The following is a 27,773-nucleotide window of genomic DNA, read 5'->3' on the forward strand; positions in this document are numbered from 1 at the left end:
GGGCGCAGTTGAGAGAGGAAAGTTAGGGAGTTACGCACAGCGCACCAGGCCATTAGAGTGCAAGCTCTGTGGGACAGTGTAGGCAATAAAAGTAATGAGGGTCCCCTCACCCGTGTCCGGACCCAAGGCGCACAAACAGCGGGACCACTTTCCGCTCAGGCACAACTTCCGGCAGGCGGCGCGTCACTTCCGGCCTGAGCGGAATGACAGTTCCGGTGGGGGCGGGGACTAGGAAAGATGGCGGAGCTGCACCCCCGGACCGGCAAATTGATCTCCCTCAGCAACGGGAACCGAACCGCCGCCCGGAAACAGCCTGCCCAGGAGTTCAACCAGGGACTGGTAGTGAGTGCCCGGCCGCTGGGCCCGGGGGAGGTCTTCACCGTCCGACTGGATCGGAAGGTACCGACTGGCAATGGGCTGGGGCTGAAATGGGCTCAACTGGGGCTCTGCTTCCCTACAGTGTCCCGCAGAGCTTGCACTCTAATGGCGCACTGCTGGATGCTCCACTTGGGGCAACTGGGTATCTGGGGCCGACTGCCCTGGGGAGGGGTATCTGGGGCCGGCTGCCCTGGGGAGGGGTATCTGGGGCCGGCTGCCCTGGGGAGGGGTATCTGGGGCTGACTGCCCTGGGGAGGGGTATCTGGGGCCGGCTGCGGGGGAGGTATCTGGGGCCGGCTGCCCCGGGGAGGTATCTGGGCCGGCTGCCCGGGGAGGGGTATCTGGGGCCGGCTGCCCGGGGAGGGGTATCTGGGGCCGGCTGCCCCGGGGAGGGGTATCTGGGGGCCGGCTGCCCCGGGGAGGGGTATCTGGGGCCGGCTGCCCCGGGGAGGGGTATTCTGGGGCCGGCTGCCCCGGGGGGTAACTGGGGCCGGCTGCCCGGGGAGGGGTATCTGGGGCGCGCTGTGCCCGGGGAGGGGTATCTGGGGCCGGCTGCCCCGGGGAGGGGTATCTGGGGCCGGCTGCCCCGGGAGGGGTATCTGGGGCCGGCTGCCCCGGGGAGGGGTATCTGGGGCCGGCTGCCCCGGGAAGGGGTATTGGGGCCGGCTGCCCCGGGGAGGGGTAACTGGGGCCGGCTGCCCCGGGAGGGGTATCTGGGGCCGGCTGCCCCGGAGGGGTAACTGGGGCCGGCTGCCCCGGGGAGGGGTAACTGGGGCCGGCTGCCCCGGGGAGGGGTATCTGGGGCCGGCTGCCCCGGGGAGGGGTATCTGGGGCCGGCTGCCCCGGGGAGGGGTATCTGGGGCCGGCTGCCCCGGGGAGGGGTATCTGGGGCCGGCTGCCCCGGGGAGGGGTATCTGGGGCCGGCTGCCCCGGGGAGGGGTATCTGGGGCCGGCTGCCCCGGGGAGGGGTATCTGGGGCCGGCTGCTCTTGGGGGGAGGGGGTTGTACTGGGACTAATCTATAGTACAGGGGGTGACAGTGACTGGAAAATTGCTGGGACTGACAGGGAATAACTGGACCTACTGAGCATTCCCTTTGGGGGGGGGTAATAAAATGACTGCCCTGTGCCCCCAGGGACTAATTGGGAATAACTGGGATTATTGGTACTGAGTGGCTGGGCCCATAGGGACAGATTGGGAATAATTGGAACTAATGGTACAGAGCCCAAGAGGCAGTTCTGGTACCGAGTGAGCAGAGTGGAGTTGCTACTGGGCCGGGGGTTGGTATAATGTCAGGGAATGCCTTCATTTCCATTTCATGTGTGGTGTTTGGGGCAAGTACCGAGAGAACTCAGGGTTCTGGGCCATTTGGAGAGTTCTAGGCTTTAATTCACATTGATCCTGTGCCCCCCCCTCTGCAGATGAATTCCTGGAGTGGCTCCATGGAGATTGGGCTGACAACACAGGACCCCGCATTTCTGGATTTTCCCAGCAGCGCCACGGGTCTGAAAGGCGGCTCTTGGATTGTATCTGGATGTTCCGTACTGGAGGATGGGCGCTCGGTTCTGGAGGAATATGGTCAAGATCTGGATCAGTTGGGAGAAGGGGACCGCGTTGGGGTTCAGCGCTCCATATCGGGGGAGCTCCACCTGTGGGTTAATGGCAGAGACTGTGGAGCAGCATCTTGTGGAATTCCACCGCGAGTTTGGGCTGTAGTGGATCTCTATGGAAAATGCACTCAGATCACTGTCTTGTCCTGCCAGCCTCCCCCTGAAGAGGAAGAAGAGGAGGATGCTGAAGAGCAAGAAGGTTAAAGACCCCCAGTCTTATTGTCTGTAAATGTATTCAAATGTGCTATAAGTAATGGGGTCTCATAAACTCATCCCATGATTGGGAATAGGGAACAGTATATAGGTACTGATGGGTAGGGTTAGGGAAGGGTATAGGGGTACTGATGGGTAGGGTTAGGGAACAGTATAGAGGTACTGATGGGTAGGGTTAGGGAATGGTAAAGAGGTACTGATGGGTAGGGTTAGGGAAGGGTATAGAGGTACTGATGGGTAGGGTTAGGGAAGGGTATAGAGGTACTGATGGGTAGGGTTAGGGAAGGGTATAGGGGTACTGATGGGTAGGGTTAGGGAACAGTATAGAGGTACTGATGGGTAGGGTTAGGGAAGGGTATAGGGGTACTGATTGGTAGGGTTAGGGAAGGGTATAGGGGTACTGATGGGTAGGGTTAGGGAAGGGTATAGGGGTACTGATTGGTAGGGTTAGGGAAGGGTATAGGGGTACTGATGGGTAGGGTTAGGGAACAGTATAGAGGTACTGATGGGTAGGGTTAGGGAACAGCATAGAGGTACTGATGGGTAGGGTTAGGGAATGGTAAAGAGGTACTGATGGGTAGGGTTAGGGAAGGGTATAGAGGTACTGATGGGTAGGGTTAGGGAAGGGTATAGAGGTACTGATGGGTAGGGTTAGGGAAGGGTATAGAGGTACTGATGGGTAGGGTTAGGGAAGGGTATAAAGGAACTGATGGATAGGGTTAGGGAAGGGTATAGGGGTACTGATGGGTAGGGTTAGGGAAGGGTATAGGGGTACTGATGGGTAGGGTTAGGGAAGGGTATAGAGGTATTGATGGGTAGGGTTAGGGAAGGGTAAAGAGGTACTGATGGGTAGGGTTAGGGAAGGGTATAGAGGTACTGATGGGTAGGGTTAGGGAAGGGTATAGAGGTACTGATGGGTAGGGTTAGGGAAGGGTATAGAGGTACTGATGGGTAGGGTTAGGGAAGGGTATAGAGGTACTGATGGGTAGGGTTAGGGAAGGGTATAGAGGTACTGATGGGTAGGGTTAGGGAAGGGTATAGGGGTACAGATGGGTAGGGTTAGGGAAGGGTATAGAGGTACTGATGGGTAGGGTTAGGGAAGGGTATAGGGGTACTGATGGGTAGGGTTAGGGAAGGGTAAAGAGGTACTGAGGGGTAGGGTTAGGGAAGGGTATAGAGGTACTGAGGGGTAGGGTTAGGGAAGGGTAAAGAGGTACTGATGGGTAGGGTTAGGGAAGGGTATAGAGGTACTGAGGGGTAGGGTTAGGGAAGGGTAAAGAGGTACTGATGGGTAGGGTTAGGGAAGGGTATAGAGGTACTGATGGGTAGGGTTAGGGAAGTGTATAGAGGTACTGATGGGTAGGGTTAGGGAACAGTATATAGGTACTGATGGGTAGGGTTAGGGAAGGGTATAGAGGTACGGATGGGTAGGGTTAGGGAAGGGTATAGGGGTACTGATGGTAGGGTTAGGGAAGGGTATAGAGGTACTGATGGTAGGGTTAGAGAAGGGTATAGGGGTACTGATGGGTAGGGTTAGGGAAGGGTATAGAGGTACTGATGGGTAGGGTTAGGGAAGGGTATAGGGGTACTGATGGGTAGGGTTAGGGAAGGGTATAGAGGTACGGATGGGTAGGGTTAGGGAAGGGTATAGGGGTACTGATGGGTAGGGTTAGGGAAGGGTATAGAGGTACTGATGGGTAGGGTTAGAGAAGGGTATAGGGGTACTGATGGGTAGGGTTAGGGAAGGGTATAGAGGTACTGATGGGTAGGGTTAGGGAAGGGTATAGGGGTACTGATGGGTAGGGGTACGGATGGGTAGGGTTAGGGAACAGTATAGAGGTACGGATGGGTAGGGTTAGGGAAGGGTAAAGAGGTACTGAAGGGTAGGGTTAGGGAAGGGTATAGAGGTACTGATAGGTAGGGTTAGGGAAGGGTATAGAGCTACTGAGAGGTAGGGTAGGGTTAGGGAAGGGTATAGAGGTACTGAGGGGTAGGGTTAGGGAAGGGTATAGAGGTACTGAGGGGTAAGGTTGGGGAAGGGTATAGAGGTACTGATGGGTAGGGTTAGGGAAGGGTATAGAGGTACTGATGGGTAGGGTTAGGGATGGGTATAGAGGTACTGATGGGTAGGGTTAGGGAAGGGTATAGAGGTACTGATGGGTAGGGTTAGGGAAGGGTATAGTGGTACGGATGGGTAGGGTTAGGGAAGGGTATAGGGGTACGGATGGGTAGGGTTAGGGAAGGGTATAGGGGTACTGATGGGTAGGGTTAGGGAAGGGTATAGGGGTACTGATGGGTAGGGTTAGGGAAGGGTATAGGGGTACGGATGGGTAGGGGTTTAAAGGAAGGGTTATAGGGGTACTTGATGGGTAGGGTTAGGGATGGGTATAGGGGTACTGATGGGTAGGGTTAGGGAAGGGTATAGGGGTACGGATGGGTAGGGTTAAGGAAGGGTATAGGGGTACTGATGGGTAGGGTTAGGGAAGGGTATAGGGGTACTGATGGGTAGGGTTAGGGAAGGGTATAGGGGTACTGATGGGTAGGGTTAGGGAAGGGTATAGGGGTACTGATGGGTAGGGTTAGGGAAGTGTATAGGGGTACTGATGGGTAGGGTTACGGAAGGGTATAGGGGTACTGATGGGTAGGGTTAGGGAAGGGTATAGGGGTACTGATGGGTAGGGTTACGGAAGGGTATAGGGGTACTGATGGGTAGGGTTAGGGAAGGGTATAGGGGTACTGATGGGTAGGGATAGGGAAGGGTATAGGGGTACTGATGGGTAGGGTTAGGGAAGGGTATAGGGGTACTGATGGGTAGGGTTAGGGAAGGGTATACGGGTACTGATGGGTAGGGTTAGGGAAGGGTATAGGGGTACTGATGGGTAGGGTTAGGGAAGGGACAATAGTCGTTGGGTAATTGGGGCCCATGTAGAGCAAGTTGGGCAGGTGAAGGATTTTTGCCCCAGGCTGCTACAGTGCTTAACACTACTATACACTATCACAGTGGGGTGTGTTTGTTTTACCCCCTTATAGCTGAGGTCCCTGGGCCCAGACTCACTGATCCTCCTGTCTCTGCAGGTTCCCTTGTCCCACTTGGGCAGTCGCGGCCGGACAAGTTCCCCAACAGTTTGGACACTGACAGTGGTGAGTCCAACAAACACAGATACTTTCCTTGGGCAACAAATGGGGAAGGGGGGGGGGGGGCAAACCAGAGAAACCACAGTAATGTAGGTGGTGCTTTTCTATATCTATGGAAAAGTCTATGTCCTGGAGGTCACGTGACCACCTTCCTATCAGAGACAGCAGCCCTGCAGCAGCATCTGGCAGTATAAATCATGGAAACTATAGGACAGTATTAAGGGGCGGGATCAACACCAACGCCAGGTATTTCTTGTACCAATAGGAAGTCTCCTTATACCCACAGCCTATGATGCCCTCCCTTACTCCCTTCCATAAAGTGACAGGCTGTGGGTAAAAGGAGGGATGAGATTCCTTGTGTTCCATAAAGTGACAGGCTGTGGGTATAAGGAGGGATGAGACTCCTTGTGTTCCATAAAGTGACAGGCTGTGGGTATAAGGATGGATGAGATTCCTTGTGTTCCATAAAGTGACAGGCTGTGGGTAAAAGGAGGGATGAGATTCCTTGTGTTCCATAAAGTGACAGGCTGTGGGTATAAGGAGGGATGAGACTCCTTGTGTTCCATAAAGTGACAGGCTGTGGGTATAAGGAGGGATGAGACTCCTTGTGTTCCATAAAGTGACAGGCTGTGGGTATAAGGAGGGATCAGACTCCTTGTGTTCCATATAGTGACAGGCTGTGGGTATAAGGAGGGATCAGACTCCTTGTGTTCCATATAGTGACAGGCTGTGGGTATAAGGAGGGATGAGACTCCTTGAGTTCCATAAAGTGACAGGCTGTGGGTATAAGGAGGGATGAGACTCCTTGTGTTCCATAAAGTGACAGGCTGTGGGTATAAGGAGGGATGAGACTCCTTGTGTTCCATAAAGTGACAGGCTGTGGGTATAAGGAGGGATCAGACTCCTTGTGTTCCATATAGTGACAGGCTGTGGGTATAAGGAGGGATGAGACTCCTTGTGTTCCATAAAGTGACAGGCTGTGGGTATAAGGAGGGATGAGACTCCTTATGTTCCATAAAGTGACAGGCTGTGGGTATAAGGAGGGATGAGACTCCTTATGTTTCATAAAGTGACAGGCTGTTGGTATAAGGAGGGATGAGACTCCTTGTGTTCCATAAAGTGACAGGCTGTGGGTATAAGGAGGGATGAGACTCCTTGTGTTCCATAAAGTGACAGGCTGTGGGTATAAGGAGGGATGAGACTCCTTGTGTTCCATAAAGTGACAGGCTGTGGGTATAGGAGGAATGAGACTCCTTGTGTTCCATAAAGTGACAGGCTGTGGGTATAAGGAGGGATGAGACTCCTTGTGTTCCATAAAGTGACAGGCTGTGGGTATAAGGAGGGATGAGACTCCTTGTGTTCCATAAAGTGACAGGCTGTGGGTATAAGGAGGGATGAGACTCCTTGTGTTCCATAAAGTGACAGGCTGTGGGTATAAGGAGGGATGAGACTCCTTGTGTTCCATAAAGTGACAGGCTGTGGATAAAGGAGGGATGAGACTCCTTGTGTTCCTCCCCAGGGTTCCCAAGCACAGAGCTGTCGGCGGTGGTCAGTAACGCCATTCTCTCCGCATATCACGGAAGCCTCCTAAGTGTCAGCTTGGGCTCCCCTCCAGCTGCTATCGAGCACTCTCCTCCCACTTGCAACGATGCTTTGCTCTTCCACGAGAAGTGCGGGACGCTCATCAAGCTCAGCAACGGCAACAAAACCGCAGAACGCAGGAGGCCGCTGGACGAGTTCAACAATGGAGTGGTCATGACCAACCGTCCTTTGCGAGACTGCGAGATGTTCGAGGTAATGCGGGGAGGAGCTAAAGGGGGCGGACCCTGAGGTTGATTCTCCCTTGCTCTTACACTCATCTTCTGACTGTCTCGCCATCCTCGGCCCATGTTTCTAGATCCGAATTGATAAGTTGGTTGATAAATGGTCGGGATCCATTGAAATTGGAGTGACCACTCACAACCCCAACAGCCTGGAATATCCAGCCACCATGACTAACTTGCGCTCAGGTGAGTGGTCCCTTCCTCTAGGGATACCCTAGCACCCTGTCTGGCCCGGCTGACTCCCCCTCTGGTGTCTCCCCCAGGTACCATCATGATGAGCGGCTGTGGGATACTGACCAATGGCAAGGGGACACGCAGAGAGTACTGTGAGTTCAGCCTGGATGAGTTGCAGGTAAGGAACCTCTGCTGTTTCCCCCCACATTATCCTTCCGGAACTGCCCAGTGGCTCTTCTATGGGACCCAGCAATACCAGTATAATGAAAGCCTGGCCGAACTGGCTGGGGTACCTTTGTGGGTATATCATTGCCCCAGGGTTGCACCCTACCTTTCTCTAGTAAATCTCTATATATAAGTATCAGTGTAGCCCAATTCTGGTTCTGGAGTTTTGTGCTGCATATCCTGGCTTTATCTGGGTGTGTGACCCTAATACTCCTGCCCTTTATGGGCCTTCTGTTCCCACGTAGGAAGGAGATCACATAGGCCTGACCCGGAAATCCAGTGGGGCGCTGCACTTCTATATTAATGGCATGGATCAAGGTGAGTGGGCTGCCGTTGGGTGGGTAGAAGGTCCGCTGTGGGGTGGGTAGGAGGGCCGTCGTGGGGTGGGTAGGAGGGCCGTCGTGGGGTGGGTAGGAGGGCCGTCGTGGGGTGGGTAGGAGGGCCGTCGTGGGGTGGGTAGGAGGGCCGTCGTGGGGTGGGTAGGAGGGCCGTCGTGGGGTGGGTAGAAGGGCCGCCGTGGGGTGGGTAGAAGGGCCGTCGTGGGGTGGGTAGAAGGGCCGTCGTGGGGTGGGTAGAAGGGCCGTCGTGGGGTGGGTAGAAGGGCCGTCGTGGGGTGGGTAGAAGGGCTGCCGTGGGGTAGTAGGGGCTGCCAATGACTATTTCTGTGCATTCTTCTAACTTGTTGTTCCCCAGGTGTTGCCTCCTGCCAGACCCCACCCGTGGTCTATGGGGTTGTTGATCTTTACGGCATGGCTGTGAAAGTAACCATTGTGCACAACCACAATCACGCTGACCGGCTGAGGCGGAACAACGCTATTCTGCGAGCGCGGTCACCTGACACCGGGAGACACAGTTCATCAACCCCAGAACCCGGGCAATTGCTGTTCCACTCAAACTGTGGCCAAAAAGCTTCTATCATCAATGGGGGCCGGACAGCACTCAGACCGCAGTATGTACCCCCGAGTTGTGTGTATGTGGCCTTTAGTGTGTCAGTGCTGGGCTGCAGAGCCAGGTTTGTGCCCCTGGGTTACAGGGGAAGGTAGGGGCAGTACTCGGGCAATGGGGCACATTGGAGCACTGCTAGCAGGTTACAGGGGAAGGTGGGGGCAGTACTCGGGCAATGGGGCACATTGGAGCAGCTTAAAGGGATAGTGCAGGGGTATATTAGTCTAGGGCAACTTACAGATGATTAGCAAGGAGTCTGACAGAAGCAGTGGGCGGGACCAGAACTAGGTGGAGTATCTGTGTCATGTGACCTGTGTAGGAACAGCCCTGGCCCAGAGGCTTCTGGTTTTAGGCTAAATGGGTTGGGGCAGTTGATTTCTCTCTGTGGAATCTGCTCCATCGCGTTGCACCCAACAGGTAGGTGGTCACTTCTCCCTACATGTGTGTGTCTCTCTTGCGCAGTGCCACGGATGATTTTAACCACGGAGTGGTGCTCAGTAACCGCCCCCTGCAGAACAACGAGGTCTTCCAAGTGCGAATAGACAAGATGGTGGACAAGTGGGCAGGGTCCATAGAAATCGGTGTCACAACTCATAACCCGGCTTACCTGCAGCTTCCATCCACCATGACCAATCTGCGGTCAGGTGAGCTGACACTCTCTCTGTTGCACCCCGCTGTGTGTGCCGTTCCACTGTGGCCCTAACTGCTCTTCTTGGGCTTATTTGCTAGGAACGTGGATGATGACTGGCAATGGGGTCATGCACAATGGCACCACCATCCTTGATGAGTATGGACACAACCTGGATCGACTCAAGGTCAGGAAAGAAGGGGGCAACAACTTGCTGGTGTTTGGGGTGGGAGAGGGGGACCCAAACTTCTCATGGTCTGAGTGGAAATACCCTTCTCATTATACCCGGGGAAGGGGCAACTAGCTCATAGCCAAAGGTGAATAGAGAGCTGATGGGCAGGGTGGGACTGATGCTTCCATGTTTGGGATGGGAAGGTACGGGCACACCTGTGTGAAGCTGGCAAGGAAGGGTAAACTACCCCTAGGCGGGTGGGGCTCGGGCACGGGGCAGTTTTGGTGGGACTAACAATAGAACTTTTATGTCCCCTTGTTATTCTTTAGGCTGGTGATACAGTAGGGGTTGTACGTCGGGAAGACGGGACATTGAACTTTTTTGTTAATGGTATAGCCCAAGGCGTGGCTGCATGGAATGTGCCGCCCAATGTATTTGCTGTGGTGGATCTGTACGGACAAGCAGCTCAAGCCACAATAATGGATGAGTCTGGTAGGTGTACCCTCCCTGTGGGGCTTCTCCTCCCGTTGGGGCCTCTTCTCCCCTTTTGGGCCTCTTCTCCCCTGTGGGGCTTCTCCTCCCGTTGGGCTTGTTCTCCCCTGTGGGGCCTCTTTCCACGTGGGCCTCTCCTCCCATTGGGCCTCCTTACCTGTAGAGCTTGTCCCCTCTAGGGCTCCTCCCCCGATGTGCCACACGTAGCCCCCACTCACGCCCTGCTCCTCTTTTGCCCCAGACGCATTGCCTCTACCAGGAGACGAGGATGAAGGTCTCGCTCTGACCCCAGGGACGCCCTGTGCCTTGCTGTCTCTCTCGGATCTGCGCTTCCATCATCTCCATGGCGCCAACGCTTTGATCACCAATGGAGGCCGCACTGTTTTGCGCAAAAACTCCCGCAGTGAATTCAATGATGCCATTGTCATGTCAAGCCGGTAGGTCTCGGGCGACAAGGCGGGAATAATGGAGGGCAATAATTCAGTGGGCAACTGGGAAGAAGCTGGGGTGCAGCGTGGGGAAAAGTTCTGACCCCTTGGGGCAAACATTCTGTGCTAAAGGGAGTGCACACTCCCACCCCACTTCATTCGGCCGCCCTGCCCTTCCCTCATACGTACCCCTGCACTCCCACCCCACTTTATTCCTCCAATGGCCCCTTGCCCTTCCCTCATATGAACCCCCACATTCCGTTCCTCTTTCCCACCCCTCCCCTTCCCCCATGTGGACCCCCACTCTCTTACCCCATTTCCTCTGCTCTCATATCTGCTGTATCACAGCCCCCCATTTATTTTTCCACCATATTTCTTCCCATTTTTGCTTAAAATCTTATTTGCCCCCCTGTCCCCTCACCTATCCCTGTTCCCATGCCTGTGTCCCCAAAGACTCTATTGTCTCTTTGCCCCCAGTCTCCCCGAACTTACCTCTTCCTTCACCCCCTCAATGTGATGCCCTGCTTTCTTCCCAGGCCCCTCAGAGATGGGGAGATGTTTGAGATTGTTATCCAGAAGATGGTGGACCGTTGGTCTGGGTCTATAGAAGCAGGTAAGTAGCCCCGGGGTAATGAGTGAATGGGTCACAGGTGGTAAACTGAGTGTAGTGCTGGAAAGCTTGGTTTAGGGCGGGGCTTATTGCTGGGAAGCCTCCATATCAAGGTAGTTGGAGTGAATATGAGGGGACAGGAAGAAGAAATGAGTAGGAAGATTGGGGGACATCAGAGCAGAAATAAGATGAACTTGGATATTAATAAGTCTGTCCAGTTGTACGTTTCTAATCTGCTTCTTTACTCCCTGTGGTTCCTCTCAGGGGTTACTGCCATCCGGCCAGAGGATCTCGAGTTTCCCAACACCATGACCGATATTGACTATGACACGTGGATGCTCAGGTATCATTTTGTAGTTCAGATGAAGTCTGGATGGTCTGCCCTATATTTGGGTGGAGGCTCAGGGATCTGCTGAATGTTCTGCTCTATATAGTTAGGTGGAGGCTCAGGGATCTGCTGAATGTTCTGCTCTATATAGTTGGGTGGATAGAGGCTCATGGATCTGCTGAATGTTCTGCTCTATATAGTTGGGTGGATAGAGGCTCATGGATCTGCTGAATGTTCTGCTCTATATAGTTGGCTGGAGGCTCATGGGATCTGCTGAATGTTCTGCTCTATATAGTTGGTTGGAGGTTCATGGGATCTGCTGAATGTTTTGCTCTATATAGTTGGGTGGAGGCTCATGGGATCTGCTGAATGTTCTGCTCTATAGTTGGGTGGAGGCTCAGGAATATGCTGAATGTTCTGCTCTATAGTTGGGTGGAGGTTCATGGGATCTGCTGAATGTTTTGCTCTATATAGTTGGGTGGAGGCTCGGGAATCTGCTGAATGTTCTGCTCTATATAGTTGGGTGGAGGCTCATGGGAATCTACCTAATGTTCTCCTCTATATAGTTGGGTGGAGGCTCATGGGATCTGCTGAATGTTCTGCTCTATATAGTTGGGTGGAGGCTCATGGGATTTGCTGAATGTTCTGCTCTATATAGTTGGGTGGTGGCTCATTGGGATCTGCTGAATGTTCTGCTCTATATAGTTGGGTGGAGGCTCATGGGATCTGCTGAATGTTCTGCTCTATATAGTTGGGTGGAGGCTCATGGGATCTGCTGAATGTTCTGCTCTATATAGTTGGGTGGAGGCTCATTGGGATCTGCTGAATGTTCTGCTCTATATAGTTGGGTGGAGGCTCATGGGAATCTACCTAATGTTCTGCTATATATAGTTGGGTGGATAGAGGCTCATGGGAATCTGCTGAATGTTCTGCTCTATATAGTTGGGTGGAGGCTCATGGGATCAGCTGAATGTTCTGCTCTATATAGTTGGGTGGATAGAGGCTCAGGGATCTGCTGAATGTTCTGCTCTATAGTTGGGTGGAGGCTCATGGGATCTGCTGCATGTTCTGCTCTATATAGTTGGGTGGAGGCTCATGGGATCTGCTGAATGTTCTGCTCTATATAGTTGGGTGGATAGAGGCTCATGGGATCTGCTGAATGTTCTGCTCTATATAGTTGGGTGGATAGAGGCTCAGGGATCTGCTGAATGTTCTGCTCTATATAGTTGGCTGGAGGCTATGGGATCTGCTGAATGTTCTGCTCTATATAGTTGGCTGGAGGCTCATGGGATCTGCTGAATGTTCTGCTCTATATAGTTGGCTGGAGGCTCATGGGATCTGCTGAATGTTCTGCTCTATAGTTGGGTGGAGGCTCATGGGATCTGCTGAATGTTCTGCTCTATAGTTGGGTGGAGGCTCATGGGATCTGCTGAATGTTCTGCTCTATAAAGTTGGGTGGATAGAGGCTCATGGGAATCTGCAGAATGTTCTGCTCTATATAGTTGGGTGGAGGCTCATGGGATCTGCTTAATGTTCTGCTCTATATAGTTGGGTGGATGCTTATGGGATCTGCTGAATGTTCTGCTCTATAGTTGGGTGGAGGCTCATGGGATCTGCTGAATGTTCTGCTCTATAGTTGGATGGAGGCTCATGGGATCTGCTGAATGTTCTGCTCTATAGTTGGGTGGAGGCTCATGGGATCTGCTGAATGTTCTGCTCTATATAGTTGGTTGGAGACTCATGGGAATCTGCAGAATGTTCTGCTCTATATAGTTGGGTGGAGGCTCATGGGATCTGCTGAATGTTCTGCTCTATAGTTGGATGGAGGCTAATGGTATTTGCTGAATGTTCTGCTCTATAGTTGGGTGGAGGCTCATGGGATCTGCTGAATGTTCTGCTCTATAGTTGGATGGAGGCTAATGGTATTTGCTGAATGTTCTGCTCTATAGTTGGGTGGAGGCTCATGGGATCTGCTGAATGTTTTTGCCTTTTCTCAGCGGTACGGCGATCATGCAGGACGGCAATACGCTGAGGAATAACTACGGCTGTGATCTGGACTCGCTGGGGGCCGGATCCCGCATTGGAATGATGAAAACCATACGAGGAGATTTGCACTATTTTATCAATGGGGAGGATCAGGGTGTGGCCTGTACAGGCCTGCCAATGGGAAGAGGTAATGAGTGGCAGCCGTGGTGCTGATGTAGTTGCACCGACCCTGCTGGGAACCCTCTGACCTTGTGTCTCCTCCCCCAGACATTTACGCAGTGATAGACCTGTATGGCCAGTGCGTCCAGGTGTCGCTCACAGGGGGCAGCGGCCTGGTAGATAACAGTCTGTCAGCGAGTCATGTGACTGACAAGTCTCTCCCAAGCCAGTCCCCAGGTGAGTATGGGTTCCTTTCTAGCCCCCCCTCCCATGCCTACTTACAGATTTTCCTTTCTAGCCCCCCCCTCCCATGCCTACTTACAGATTTGTTCCTTTCTAGCCCCCCCCCCATACCTACTTACAGATTTGTTCCTTTCCAGCCCCCCCTCCCATACCTACTCACAGGCCAGTTGCACTGTATAGGGGGATGATATTGATGTTACACACACTGTCGGGTGCCCTTCCTTCCCGTTTCTGGGGCACCTCTGTAGCTCAGCTTCGGCCATTCTGTGACCCCCCCTCTCCCCCCCAGTCCCCAGTGTATCCCACAGGTTCCACACGGTGTGCGGTAAGAACGTGTCGGTGCTGTGTGACGGGACCCGGGCGGAGCGCGGTGCAGGCTGCAGCCATGGGATCGTGTTCAGTAGCCGAGAGCTGCTCACTAACGAGACCTTCGAGGTGAGACTTTCCATCTAACGGACCCGTTGTCTCGCCTTATGCCTCTCGCTCCTGGGGAACATACCCTTGCCTAACTGCCCCCACTGGGGTATCGACGCCCTGCCAGCCTGTACTGTGTTCCTACTGCCCCCACTGGGGTATCGACGCCCTGCCCTGCCAGCCTGTACTGTGTTCCTACTGCCCCCACTGGGGTATCGACTCCCTGCCCTGCCAGCCTGACTGTGTTCCTACTGCCCCCACTGGGGTATCGACTCCCTGCCCTGCCAGCCTGTACTGTGTTCCTACTGCCCCCACTGGGGTATCGACTCCCTGCCCTGCCAGCCTGTACTGTGTTCCTACTGCCCCCACTGGGGTATCGACTCCCTGTACTGCCAGCCTGTACTGTGTTCCTACTGCCCCCACTGGGGTATCGACGCCCTGCCAGCCTGTACTGTGTTCCTACTGCCCCCACTGGGGTATCGACTCCCTGCCCTGCCAGCCTGTACTGTGTTCCTACTGCCCCCACTGGGGTATCGACTCCCTGCCCTGCCAGCCTGTACTGTGTTCCTACTGCCCCCACTGGGGTATCGACTCCCTGCCCTGCCAGCCTGTACTGTGTTCCTACTGCCCCCACTGGGGTATCGAGTCCCTGCCCTGCCAGCCTGAACTGTGTTCCTACTGCCCCCACTGGGGTATCGACTCCCTGCCCTGCCAGCCTGTACTGTGTTCCTACTGCCCCCACTGGGGTATCGACTCCCTGCCCTGCCAGCCTGTACTGTGTTCCTACTGCCCCCACTGGGGTATCGACTCCCTGCCCTGCCAGCCTGTACTGTGTTCCTACTGCCCCCACTGGGGTATCGACTCCCTGTGCTGCCAGCCTGAACTGTGTTCCTACTGCCCCCACTGGGGTATCGACTCCCTGTGCTGCCAGCCTGTACTGTGTTCCTACTGCCCCCACTGGGGTATCGACTCCCTGCCCTGCCAGCCTGTACTGTGTTCCTACTGCCCCCACTGGGGTAACGGCTCCCTGCCCTGCCAGCCTGAACTGTGTTCCTACTGCCCCCACTGGGGTATCGACTCCCTGCCCTGCCAGCCTGTACTGTGTTCCTACTGCCCCCACTGGGGTAACGGCTCCCTACCCTGCCAGCCTGACTGTGTTCCTACTGCCCCCACTGGGGTATCGACTCCCTGCCCTGCCAGCCTGTACTGTGTTCCTACTGCCCCCACTGGGGTAACGGCTCCCTGCCCTGCCAGCCTGTACTGTGTTCCTACTGCCCCCACTGGGGTATCGACTCCCTGCCCTGCCAGCCTGTACTGTGTTCCTACTGCCCCCACTGGGGTATCGACTCCCTGCCCTGCCAGCCTGTACTGTGTTCCTACTGCCCCCACTGGGGTATCGACTCCCTGCCCTGCCAGCCTGTACTGTGTTCCTACTGCCCCCACTGGGGTATCGACTCCCTGCCCTGCCAGCCTGACTGTGTTCCTACTGCCCCCACTGGGGTATCGACTCCCTGCCCTACCAGCCTGAGCTGTGTTCCTACTGCCCCCACTGGGGTATCGACTCCCTGCCCTGCCAGCCTGTACTGTGTTCCTACTGCCCCCACTGGGGTAACGGCTCCCTGCCCTGCCAGCCTGTACTGTGTTCCTACTGCCCCCACTGGGGTATCGACTCCCTGCCAGCCTGTACTGTGTTCCTACTGCCCCCACTGGGGTATCGATTCCCTGCCCCAGGGGCATTAATGTTAATGACTATTTCCTTTCTGCCCTTCAGATTCGAGTGGAGAAGATAGAGCCCCATTGGTCGGGGTCCTGTAATATCGGGGTGACCTCCCTCAGCCCCCATGAAGTTTCCTTGCTGGGCGGGGGGCTCCCAGAACGGGCCCTAGAGTTGCGCTCTAAGGTCACCTGGTTGGTTTGTGGGTCGGAAGTGACGCGGAATGGGCAGCGGCTCCGGGAGAATTACTGTAACAGCTTGGAGAGGGTCCGGGTGAGAGGGGAACGGGCTTTTTGGTTCTGTATAAGTGGCCCCGGGGGCTTACACCCCCCCCCCCGGGGCTGGTTATGGGGGTGCCCCTTGCATCTCTCCCCACCCTGGGGCTGGTTATGGGGGGCACCTTACATCTCTCCCCACCCTGGGGCTGGTTATGGGGAGGCACCTTATATCTCTCCCCACCCTGGAGCTGGTTATGGGGGGGCACCTTACATCTCTCCCCACCCTGGGACTGGGTATGGGGGGCACCTTACATCTCTCCCCACCCTGGAGCTGGTTATGGGGGGGCACCTTACATCTCTCCCCACCCTGGGGCTAGTTATGGGGGGCACCTTACATCTCTCCCCACCCTGGGACTGGGTATGGGGGGCACCTTACATCTCTCCCCACCCTGGGGCTGGTTATGGGGGGGCACCTTACATCTCTCCCCACCCTGGGGCTGGTTATGGGGGGCACCTTACATCTCTCCCCACCCTGGAGCTGGTTATGGGGGGGCACCTTACATCTCTCCCCACCCTGGGGCTGGTTATGGGGGTGCCCCTTACATCTCTCCCCACCCTGGGGTTGGTTATGGGGGGGCACCTTACATCTCTCCCCACCCTGGGGCTGGTTATGGGGGGGCACCTTACATCTCTCCCCACCCTGGGGCTGGTTATGGGGGGCACCTTACATCTCTCCCCACCCTGGAGCTGGTTATGGGGGGGCACCTTACATCTCTCCCCACCCTGGGGCTGGTTATGGGGGTGCCCCTTACATCTCTCCCCACCCTGGGGCTGGTTATGGGGGTGCCCCTTACAGCTCTCCCCATCCTGGGGCTGGTTATGGGGGGCACCTTACATCTCTCCCCACCCTGGGGCTGGGTATGGGGGGCACCTTACATCTCTCCCCACCCTGGGACTGGGTATGGGGGGCACCTTACATCTCTCCCCACCCTGGGGCTGGGTATGGGGGGCACCTTACATCTCTCCCCACCCTGGGACTGGGTATGGGGGGCACCTTACATCTCTCTCCACCCTGGAGCTGGTTATGGGGGTGCCCCTTACATCTCTCCCCACCCTGGGGCTGGTTATGGGGGTGCCCCTTACATCTCTCCCCACCCTGGGGCTGGTTATGGGGGTGCCCCTTACATCTCTCCCCACTTTGGAGCTGGTTATGGGGGTGCCCCTTACATCTCTCCCCATCCTGGAGCTGGTTATGGGGGGGCACCTTACATCTCTCCCCACCCTGGAGCTGGTTATGGGGGGGGCACCTTACATCTCTCCCCACCCTGGAGCTGGTTATGGGGGTGCCCCTTACATCTCTCCCCACCCTGGAGCTGGTTATGGGGGTGCCCCTTACATCTCTCCCCACCCTGGAGCTGGTTATGGGGGTGCCCCTTACATCTCACCCCACCCTGGGGCTGGTTATGGGGGTGCCCCTTACATCTCTCCCCACCCTGGGGCTGGTTATGGGGGTGCACCCTGGGGCTGGTTATGGGGGTGCACCCTGGGGCTGGTTATGGGGGTGCACGCAGGGCTGTTTATGGGGGTGCACGCTGGAGCTCACATGACTATATTTGCAGGTTGGCAGCAGACTGGGGGTGCGCCGGGACAGTGACGATACACTGCACATTCTAATGAATGGAGAGGATATGGGCCCCGCAGCCTGTGGGATCCCGAAGGTAAGTACCCCCCCCCCAGTTAAGAACAGACACAAAGCAGTGATCTGCTCCCAACTCATAGTCCTGTGACCCTTCTGCCCTGATGTGCTTTATTCCCACGGGCGGGCACCGACCCTCCCCTTCCCCACGGGCGGGCACCGACCCTCCCCTTCCCCACGGGCGGGCACCGACCCTCCCCTTCCCCACGGGCGGGCACCGACCCTCCCCTTCCCCACGGGCGGGCACCGACCCTCCCCTTCCCCACGGACGGGCACCGACCCTCCCCTTCCCCACGGGCGGGCACCGACCCTCCCCTTCCCACACCTCTGTTCCCTTCCCTGCAGGCAGTGTACGCGGTGCTGGACATACACGGCTGCATCACCGCTCTCTCGACTGTCAGCTCTTCTCTCCTGGAGGAACCTGATGCCACCAAACCCCCATCAATCACATCTGAAAGTGAAGAGGAGGAAGATCCAGCAGATCATGTGAGTGATTATCCGCCCCTCCCCCTGCAGGGTGACACAGAGAGGAGTAGCTTGTGAATCTGCCCCGCCCCATTCATGAGTGATACCCTCCCCCTACAGGGCGACCCTCACACTGTCATTCAGGCTCATTCGCTGCAGTTTCTGGCCAATCACGGGAAGAACATCCTTCTGTCCCATGGGAACCGAACTGCCACCCGCGTGTCCAGTTACAACCAAGGGATTGTGGTTCTGCCCCAGCCGCTTCCGCGCCTCTTCCTCTTCCAGGTACGTGGGGCAAAATCACTTCCCAGTGCTGTGTATTTACCCTTTAAAGATCATTTCAAATGCCCCCGGGTGTTTCCCAGCTGCCCCTCACATTGTACTATGTGTATCTCCTACGTCAGATCCGCATAGACCAGCTGTCTCCTCACTGGACCTCATCTCTCTCCATCGGAGTCATCGCTGTCTCACCAGAGAGGCTGAATTTCCCCGCCACGGCCGCGGCACTAAAGCGGAGCTCCTGGATCTTCCAGAGGAGTGCGGTGCTCTGCAATGGCGTCAAGGTACCCAGTCAGCCCAATAGAACCCCCTGTGTAGTGCAGGTCAGGATATTAGGTCAGGGACCATGGTGTAGCCCTATCCCCTCCATGGGGTTTCATCATAGACCTACCAGGGGTTTATGGTGTAGACCTAACATAGACCTAGATCTGCACTGATGGTATAACCCTAGCCATACCCAAGGGGCCATGTGTAGAACTAGATTATCTTTGGGTCAGGGTATAGACCTAGATCTGCACTGATGGTATAACCCTAGCCATACCCAAGGGGCCATGTGTAGAACTAGATTATCTTTGGGTCAGGGTATAGACCTAGATCTGCACCGATGGTATAACCCTAGCCATACCCAAGGGGCCATGTGTAGAACTAGATTATCTTTGGGTCAGGGTATAGACCTAGATCTGCACTGATGGTATAACCCTAGCCATACCCAAGGGGCCATGTGTAGAACTAGATTATCTTTGGGTCAGGGTATAGACCTAGATCTGCACCGATGGTATAACCCTAGCCATACCCAAGGGGCCATGTGTAGAACAAGATTATCTTTGGGTCAGGGTATAGACCAAGATCTGCACTGATGGTATAACCCTAGCCATACCCAAGGGGCCATGTGTAGAACTAGATTATCTTTAGGTCAGGGTATAGACCTAGATCTGCACTGATGGTATAACCCTAGCCATACCCAAGGGGCCATGTGTAGAACAAGATTATCTTTGGGTCAGGGTATAGACCTAGATCTGCACTGATGGTATAACCCTAGCCATACCCAAGGGGCCATGTGTAGAACTAGATTATCTTTGGATCAGGGTATAGACCTAGATCTGCACTGATGGTATAACCCTAGCCATACCCAAGGGGCCATGTGTAGAACTAGATTATCTTTGGGTCAGGGTATAGACCTAGATCTGCACTGATGGTATAACCCTAGCCATACCCAAGGGTACTATTGTATTATTTGCTATAAAATATCGGTGTTCCAGGGGGGCAGATTGAAATCTACAATGGGGTGAAGGTTTTGGCTGCCGGCATTCTGTTGATAACTCATTGGTTCTTCATTTCATCGCATGTAGATCCGTGAAGGCTACGGGCCCAATCTAGACCTCTGCCCCGAGGGCACGTGCCTGGGTCTGCTGCTGGACTCGTCTGGGGGGCTGCACCTCTATGTTAATGGACTGGATCAGGGGGTAGGGGCCCAGGACCTGCCAGAAGTCTGCTACGTGCTGGTGGACCTCTATGGACAATGTGAGCAGGTTAGAGTTCCCACCATGGAACCATCCCCTATGCCATGATGTACACCACCCTTACCTTGTCTTTGCCCCACCCCCTCTTGTCCGGGCACTCAGATTGGTCCATACAATGACCATGTGATGTTCTCTTGAGCTTGTGCTACAGCCACCACACCCACATCAACCCTAAGAACCCCAAAGCCATCCTATGTGCCCCTGCCAGATGCCCCAGTCTCCTCCTACTTTCTTGCTGATCCCATTTCATTTGTTAATGGTCTTTTACTGGTTCCACAACTGTCTCCAAGAACAACTTCCATTCATTCACTGAGTAGCCCGGAAGCCAGGGGGTTCCAAACTTTCCATTTCAAGGTCCTTCCCGAGGGTCAGGGCTTTGCTTAGGGGCCCCAATAGGAAGAAGCACTGCTGTATTAGGATTGGTTGGTTTTGCCCCACATCTCACCCATAATGGCCCTCAGGTTAGCCCTATCAAGGGGAGACTTTAGCTGGGGTGTGATTGGTGCTCATGGTTTGACCAATTGCTGGTGTGAATGAGAGGAGGTCCCTCCAGCCCAGACCATCCTTAACAGAGTCGGGGGCCTTCGACACCGTCTGCTACACACGATGCTGAGTATGAGTAGTGAAATGTCTCCAATGGTTACTCAGCAGCTTTAGATTTACTTATAATAGATAAGGTAATGGAATAAACTGCCCTACCTGCCCCCACCCCTGGCAGTCTGCCCACAGCTACAGTGCCATGTTCTGCTACCAGAGCCCCCTGTGTAACCCCCCTGCTCTGCCCATTGTGCCCCAGCATGCTGAACCTACATGCGTATGTGCCCTGACCCAGTCCAACCCATTTTTTCTCCACCCCAGGTATCCATAGTGACCGGAGAGGCACAGGGGGCAGAACTGGACGCTCACGAGGGGCAACTTCCAGGAGAGAGAGAGAAAGCAGACATGGTTGATGGTAAGTGTCTGGCAGCTGCCCCTTGCATTTACCCATTCTATATACCCATTCTATATACCCCTCTCTCTTGCACCTGTGGAACCCCTGGGAAATGTTGCCCCCCATCCCATTTATAGTCTGTGTTTATTGCCCCTCTGTCTAATGCAGGTGTCAAGGAGAGTCTGTGCTGGGTCCCCCCGGACCCTGTTGCCCTTCTGAGCTGTGAATATCTTGCCCTTTGCACCAGGTTCAAAGATCTTCTGCTCCTGCCCGGTAAGTGCCCTTCTCTGCCCCCCCCATTCTCTGTCCCTTGGGTTAAACCCCAGCAGTTACCAGATGCCCCTTGCACCCCCTCTTACCCTCTTATCGCTCGCGCCCCCTCCAATGCTCAGAGAGGCTGGGAGGAAGTGGGAGTGGCTGCTGCTCAGGGGGTGGGGCAGGGAGGTCCTATGGCCAGGAAGCAGTTTGCCCAGAGAGGCTGGGAGGAAGTGGGAGTGGCTGCTGGCTCAGGGGGTGTGGCAGGGAGGTCCCATGGCCAGGAAGCTGTTTGCCCAGAGAGGCTGGGAGGAAGTGGGAGTGGCTGCTGGCTCAAAGGGTGTGGCAGGGAGGTCCCATGGCCAGGAAGCTGTTTGCCCAGAGAGGCTGGGAGGAAGTAGGAGTGGCTGCTGGCTCAGGGGGTGGGGCAGGGAGGTCCCATGGCCAGGAAGCTGTTTGCCCAGAGAGGCTGGGAGGAAGTAGGAGTGGCTGCTGGCTCAGGGGGTGGGGCAACGAGGTCCCATGGCCAGGAAGCTGTTTGCCCAGAGAGGCTGGGAGGAAGTGGGAGTGGCTGCTGGCTCAGGGGGTGGGGCAGGGAGGTCCCATGGCCAGGAAGCTGCCTCCCTCTCCCCCCCCCATGCCCAATTTACATGGCTCCTCCCACCCCCCCCCCATGCCCAATTTACATGGCTCCTCCCACCCCCCCCCATGCCCAATTTACATGGCTCCTCCCACCCCCCACCCCCAATTTACATGGCTCCTCCACCCCCCCCCCACCCCCATGCCCAATTTACATGGCTCCTCCCACCCCCCCATGCCCAATTTACATGGCTCCTCCCACCCCCCCCCCCCATGCCCAATTTACATGGCTCCTCCCACCCCTGAGCTAAGGGAAGCTTCTCTCCCATCAGATGGTTATTTCCTAGAGGACTCCAAGCTGTGTGTCTGTCACTGTGACTCGTGCCACAAACTGCGGGGGGATGAGACGTACAGAAAGCGGGGGGACCCCCCCCGGGAATATGCCGAGCCCATTGGATGGTGCAGCTTTCCCCTCAGGTAGGGTGGGGCCAGGGAAAATGTGGGCGGAGGGAAACCTTAAGGCAATGATTGGGTCTAACTCACTGTCTCCGCCCCCCCAGGCTCAGCCCCCGCTCATCCTGCGCCCAATACAAGAAGTGGCACATTGCCTACCAGGGCAGCAGCGCTGGCACCATCCGAAGAACCCTGGACAGGGGAGATCTGCTGCCAGGTGGGTCCATATCTGCCCCAGTAGGGGCCCGGGGCGTGGGCAAAATGAGCCCCAGTAGGGGCCCGGGGCGTGGGCAAAATGCGCCCCAGTAGGGGCCCGGGGCGTGGGCGGAATGCGCCCCAGTAGGGGCCCGGGGCGTGGGCGGAATGCGCCCCAGTAGGGGCCCGGGGCGTGGGCGGAATGCGCCCCAGTAGGGGCGTGGGCGGAATGCGCCCCAGTAGGGGCCCGGGGCGTGGGCAGAATGCCAGGGCCTGAGTGGCACAGCTGGTACCCTATCAGACACCCCGTTACACCCTGTAGTCCAAGTGCATTATGGGAAGCACTGATGTGCCAGTCTCTTGTCTCCTGGCAGGCAGTGCCTGTATCCTCACCTCTGTGCCAGCCAAGTCCGACCCGCAGAGCGGCTTCCCGGCCGCAGAGCCCAACGTCCTGCCCCCCCGAGACCTGCAGAGCGTCGTCCTGTCCCCAACCCTGCGATACGCCGCCCTGCCCGAGATGTGCCCCAAAGTCATGTGAGTATTGGGGGGCCCTGTGTGTGGGGGGGGGTGGGGAGAGTGCCCGGGGGTCCCTGTGTGTGGGGGGGAGAGAGAGTGCCCGGGGGTCCCTGTGTGTGTGGGGGGGAGAGTGAGTGCCCAGGGGTCCCTGTGTGTGGGGGGGAGAGAGTGCCCGGGGGTCCGTGTGTGTGTGGGGGGGGGAGAGAGAGAGTGCCCGGGGGGCCCTGTGTGTGGGGGGGGGGGAGAGAGAGTGCCCGGGGGTCCCTGTGTGTGGGGGGGGTGGGGAGAGTGCCCGGGGGGCCCTGTGTGTGGGGGGGGTGGGGAGAGTGCCCGGGGGTCCCTGTGTGTGGGGGGGAGAGAGAGTGCCCGGGGGTCCCTGTGTGTGTGGGGGGGAGAGTGAGTGCCCAGGGGTCCCTGTGTGTGGGGGGGGAGAGAGTGCCCGGGGGTCCGTGTGTGTGTGGGGGGGGGAGAGAGAGAGTGCCCGGGGGGCCCTGTGTGTGGGGGGGGGGGAGAGAGAGTGCCCGGGGGTCCCTGTGTGTGGGGGGGGGTGGGGAGAGTGCCCGGGGGTCCCTGTGTGTGGGGTGGGGAGAGAGTGCCCGGGGGTCCCTGTGTGTGTGTGGGGGGGGGGAGAGTGCCCGGGGGTCCCTGTGTGTGTGGGGGGGGGGGGGGAGAGTGCCCGGGGGTCCCTGTGTGTGTGTGGGGGGGGGAGAGAGAGTGCCCGGGGGTCCCTGTGTGTGTGTGGGGGGGGAGAGAGTGCCCGGGGGTCCCTGTGTGTGTGTGGGGGGGGAGAGAGTGCCCGGGGGTCCCTGTGTGTGTGTGGGGGGGAGAGAGTGCCCGGGGGTCCCTGTGTGTGGGGGGGAGAGAGAGTGCCCGGGGGTCCCTGTGTGGGGGGGGGGAGAGAGTGCCCGGGGGTCCCTGTGTGTGGGGGGGGGAGAGAGTGCCCGGGGGTCCCTGTGTGTGGGGGGGCACGTTGGGGGGAGAGAGAGGCTTTATCATTAATGTGGGTGCTCCCTCGGCCTATCATGACTCTGTGCTGTGGGTCAGTACAAACTGCAGCAGCCAATCAGAGCAGGGCAGATCTGTGATTGGCTGAGGGACTGACGCGGCACATATCCAGAGAATAATTGTTTGTACTGTTTCCTGCGCAGGTTCCGAGACCCCCGCTCTCAGCGCATGTTTGGGGCCCAAGTTGCCCTACAAGTGTGCGTGCGCCCCGGTTCCTACAAGACGGGGCCCCCCTCAGCCTGTGCCATTGATCTGATGGATCCCAGAATTCCCAGCTCGGAGATGGAGTTTCTCACCAAGGAAAAGGGGGCGACGGTTCTAAGGGGGCTGTTGGTGCGGGTGGAATGAGAATGCAAAGAGCCCCCCCCTGCTGACTCTGCACACTGGGGGAGTGGGCGGAGCTTCTGTGCCACAGGGGTGGAGTTCTATCACACCCCTCCACTCACTCCACTTTGTCTCCTCCCCCTTGCCATTTGGGCCACACCTCCCCTCCTCCCATTAATTTATTGATTGGATGAAGTATTGTGGCGGGATTGGTCGGACTGGATCATGTCGGGTCCCGCCCCTTTTATTTAAGCTGCTCTCTCTTTATTTGTACATTGACTTTATTTTTTTTGATAAATTCTTGTACAGAAAAGCCTGTCTCTGTGGGGCTGTGCGGGGGGCCCCATACTGGGGTGTCGCTGGGGAGAAACGGGGTGCTCCCATGGAAATGAATAGAGGATGGAATTTGCCCCATGAGCAAAAGAACAAAACTGCCCCGTGTCTGGGCCCTTACAGGGTGGGAAACATGGGGGGGGTGTGGACTGCATTGCTGAGCAGAGATGGGGTGCCCCAAAATGAATTCAATTTCTGGCGGCTCAGTAAGGAAGTGCCCCAAGCCCAGCTAAGCGCGGGGGGGGGGGGGTAACCTGGCGGAGAGAGGAGAAAGGAGGGTGAGTGAGTACAGATGGGGGAGGGGGAGAGAGCAGAAGGGAGGGGGAGTGAGTACAGATGGGGGAGGGGGAGAGAGCAGAAGGGAGGGGGAGTGAGTACAGATGGGGTAGAGAGGAGAAGGGAGGGGGAGTGAGTACAGATGGGGGGGAGAGATAGAGAGCAGAAGGGAGGGGGAGAGAGTACAGATGGGGGAGGGGGAGAGAGAGTACAGATGGGGGAGGGGGAGAGAGGAAAAGGGAGGGGGAGAGAGTACAGAGGGGAGGGGGAGAAAGGAGGGAGAGTACAGAGGAGATGGGAGGGGGAGTGAGTACAGAGGGGAGGGGGAGAAAGGAGGGAGAGTACAGAGGAGATGGGAGGGGGAGTGAGTACAGAGGGTAAGTGGCGAGAGGAGATGGGAGCGTGAGTTGAGTACAGATGGGGGAGTGAGTACAGATGGGGGAGAGAGGGGGAGTGAGTACAGATGGGGGAGAGAGGGGGAGTGAGTACAGATGGGGGAGAGAGGGGGAGTGAGTACAGATGAGGGAGGGGGAGAGAGGAGAAGGAAGGGGGAGTGCGTACAGATGGGGAGAGGAGAAGGGAGGGGGATTGAGTACAGATGGGGGAGTGAGTACAGATGGGGGAGAGAGGAGAAGGGAGGGGGAGTGAGTACAGATGGGGGAGGGGAGAGAGGAGAAGGGAGGGGGAGTGAGTACAGAGGGGAGAGAGGGAGTACAGATGGGGGAGGGGGAGAGAGTACAGATGGGGAGAGAGGAGAAGGGAGGGGGAGTGAGTACAGAGGGGAGGATTAGATGGGAGGGGGAGTGAGTACAGAGGGGAGGAGAAGATGGCAGGGGGGGGGAGTACAGAGGGGAGGAGAAGATGGGAGGGGGAGTGAGTACAGAGGGGAGGGGGAGAAAGGAGGGAGAGTGAGTACAGAGGGGAGGGGGAGAAAGGAGGGAGAGTAAGTACAGAGGGGAGTGGGAGAAAGGAGGGAGAGAGAGTACAGAGGGGAGGGGGAGAAAGGAGGGAGAGAGAGTACAGAGGGGAGGGGGAGAAAGGAGGGAGAGAGAGTACAGAGGGGAGGGGGAGAAAGGAGGGAGAGGGAGTACAGAGGAGATGGGAGGGGGAGTGAGTACAGAGGGGAAGTGGCGAGAGGAGAAGGGAGGGGGAGTGAGTACGGAGGGGAGAGAGGAGAAGGGAGGGGGAGTGAGTATAGAGGGGGAGATAGGAGAAGGGAGGGTGAGAGAGGAGAAGGGAGGGGGAGTGAGTACAGGTGGGATAGGAGAAGGGAGGGGGAGTGAGTACAGAAGGGAGGAGGAGATTGGAGGGGGAGAGAGGAGAAGGGAGGGTGAGTTGAGTACAGATGGGGAAGGGGGAGAGCAGAAGGGATAGGGGAAAAGGAGAAGGGAGGGGGACTGAGTACAGATGGGAGAGAGGAGAAGGGAGGGGGACTGAGTACAGATGGGAGAGAGGAAAAGGGAGGGGGAGTGAGTACAGGTGGGATAGGGGAAGGGAGGGGGTGAGTACAGAGGGGAGGGGGAGAGGAGAAAGGAGGGAGAGTGAGTATAGAGGAGATTGGAGGGGGGGAGTGAGTACAGAGGGGAGGTGGCGAGAGGAGATGGGAGGGGGAGTGAGTACAGATGGGGGAGAGAGGAGAAGGGAGGGGGAGTGAGTACAGATGGGGAAGAGAGAAGGGAGGGGGAGTGAGTACAGGTGGGATAGGGGAAGGGAGGGGGAGTGAGTACAGAAGGGAGGCGGAGTGAGGAGGAGATGGGAGGGGGAGTGAGTACAGAGGTGAGGAGGAGATGGGAGGGGGAGTGAGTACAGAGAGGAGAGAGCTATGGAGACTCGTGCCCTGAAGGATATTTCCGAGAGCAGGAAGTCTGACACAGAAGAACATGTGACATAAAAGAAGAAAAGAAATCCTGTGTTTCTTTTGCCAGGGGGCTCAGAGCAGCGTTAATGTCAGTGCTTATGGCTCTATTTACCCTTCTGAAACTTAGTTTTTACCTTTCCTTCCCCTTTAAATGGACAAGTGCCCCCCCTGGGGAACAAGCGGGGCACCCCCTCATGTCTATAGATCATTTCCTGCGAGGGACACGCAACAAAGTACTAAACATGGCGGCTTCCATACACCTCCCATTACTGTGCCCCAAACACTATGTGCCCTGACATGGGGGTGGGGGGGGTAGTGCCCAGACTGGAATTGAACCTACGGCCCCAGTGCCGACACTGAGTGAACCCAGTATAACTGGCAATGGAACTGGGGTTCCCTCCTCACCCCTTTAATGCAGAGAGAAGCAACATCCTGCATGGCCGCACATAAATCAGTTCAGTCTGCGTCTAATTGCTAATTACTAGTCACGTTACTGCCGGTATTAACCCTAAATCGAACCCGTACGTGGCACTAAGGATCCACTGAGCCCAATCCTTACTGACGCTGCTGTGCCCCCGGGGGAAATGTGGCCCTAGAACAGGGGCCCCCGGCAAAGAATTAGTGTTAGTGCCAGCTCTGCCTGGGTAGAACCTCTCATGCACTCTCGCTGCAGGTGGGTGTCTCTCGTCTTCCTTCCTGAGTCCGGGGGATGGTCTCTTCCTCTATCTTTCCCCCAAACTGTCAGTTCCGCCCCTCTCTCTCTCGCACAAGTCTGCGCTCTCACTCAGTGTGAGGGGAGAGAGCTCTAGCTGACAGTTTACACCGTCTGTCTCTGTAGCACCCCAGGACTCAGGATGACGGTCACACTGGACTTTGAAGAGAGTCTCACAGACTCCCCCCGCACAAGGTAAACAGATCTGGGGGAGCTACATATATAGGGGGTCCCTACTGTCTCTTCCCAGTGGCCCCAACAAGCCAAGGGATTACTTGCCCTTTAGTCCAATGGCTGCCAACCTGTGGGGTTGTAACGGGAACCAGAGACCCAAATGGAACTATAGCGGGGTGACTGTTACCCCAATGTTTCTATATATCTGTAACCTTGTTATGGGCTAAGGGGGCCCAGCCTGAAGGCCAGTTAGGGGGGGATTTGGGGTGCTTATTTGTGCCCTGGGTACCCCTGGAACTATAGTGGGG

At 56.5% G+C, this 27,773-nt stretch overlaps 2 protein-coding genes across 2 annotated transcripts in view; both read left to right on the forward strand.

The window, feature by feature from the left end:
* Positions 1–223: 223 nt before the first annotated feature.
* On the forward strand, positions 224–24,425 carry neurl4 (neuralized E3 ubiquitin protein ligase 4). Its single transcript, NM_001097252.1, has 29 exons — positions 224–399; positions 1,799–2,186; positions 5,276–5,341; positions 6,855–7,129; positions 7,233–7,344; positions 7,422–7,510; positions 7,803–7,875; positions 8,251–8,506; positions 8,965–9,146; positions 9,232–9,317; positions 9,632–9,794; positions 10,036–10,231; positions 10,759–10,835; positions 11,097–11,175; positions 13,158–13,333; positions 13,414–13,542; positions 13,838–13,983; positions 15,734–15,949; positions 17,514–17,612; positions 17,936–18,076; positions 18,176–18,340; positions 18,460–18,618; positions 19,684–19,863; positions 20,713–20,806; positions 20,954–21,058; positions 21,952–22,096; positions 22,180–22,289; positions 22,642–22,801; positions 23,932–24,425. Exons 1-29 carry the CDS (start codon positions 238–240, stop codon positions 24,134–24,136), a joined length of 4,434 nt encoding a protein of 1,477 aa, NP_001090721.1. The 5' UTR covers positions 224–237; the 3' UTR covers positions 24,137–24,425.
* A 2,180-nt stretch (positions 24,426–26,605) lies between these two features.
* The window catches only part of acap1 (ArfGAP with coiled-coil, ankyrin repeat and PH domains 1), a 53,544-nt gene continuing 52,376 nt past the window's right edge, over positions 26,606–27,773 (forward strand). Inside the window, exon 1 of the mRNA XM_031899654.1 lies at positions 26,606–27,486. Coding sequence (XP_031755514.1) covers positions 27,434–27,486 — 53 coding nt within the window. The 5' untranslated portion in view covers positions 26,606–27,433. The remainder of the gene's footprint in view (positions 27,487–27,773) is intronic.

The sequence above is a fragment of the Xenopus tropicalis genome, chromosome 3 (assembly GCF_000004195.4).
Source record: "Xenopus tropicalis strain Nigerian chromosome 3, UCB_Xtro_10.0, whole genome shotgun sequence".
Classification (NCBI taxonomy): Eukaryota; Metazoa; Chordata; class Amphibia; order Anura; family Pipidae; genus Xenopus; species Xenopus tropicalis.

What these genes read in the sequence shown, in the direction of transcription:
- neurl4 (NM_001097252.1), top strand. Translation starts at nt 238, where the DNA reads ATGGCGGAGCTGCACCCCCGGACCGGCAAATTGATCTCCCTCAGCAAC. An exon ending in CAGCCTGTGGGATCCCGAAG is followed by an intron (nt 17,613 to 17,935) that starts GTAAGTACCCCC and finishes CCTTCCCTGCAG; the next exon opens with GCAGTGTACGCGGTGCTGGA. An exon ending in TGGTGCAGCTTTCCCCTCAG is followed by an intron (nt 22,097 to 22,179) that starts GTAGGGTGGGGC and finishes CCGCCCCCCCAG; the next exon opens with GCTCAGCCCCCGCTCATCCT.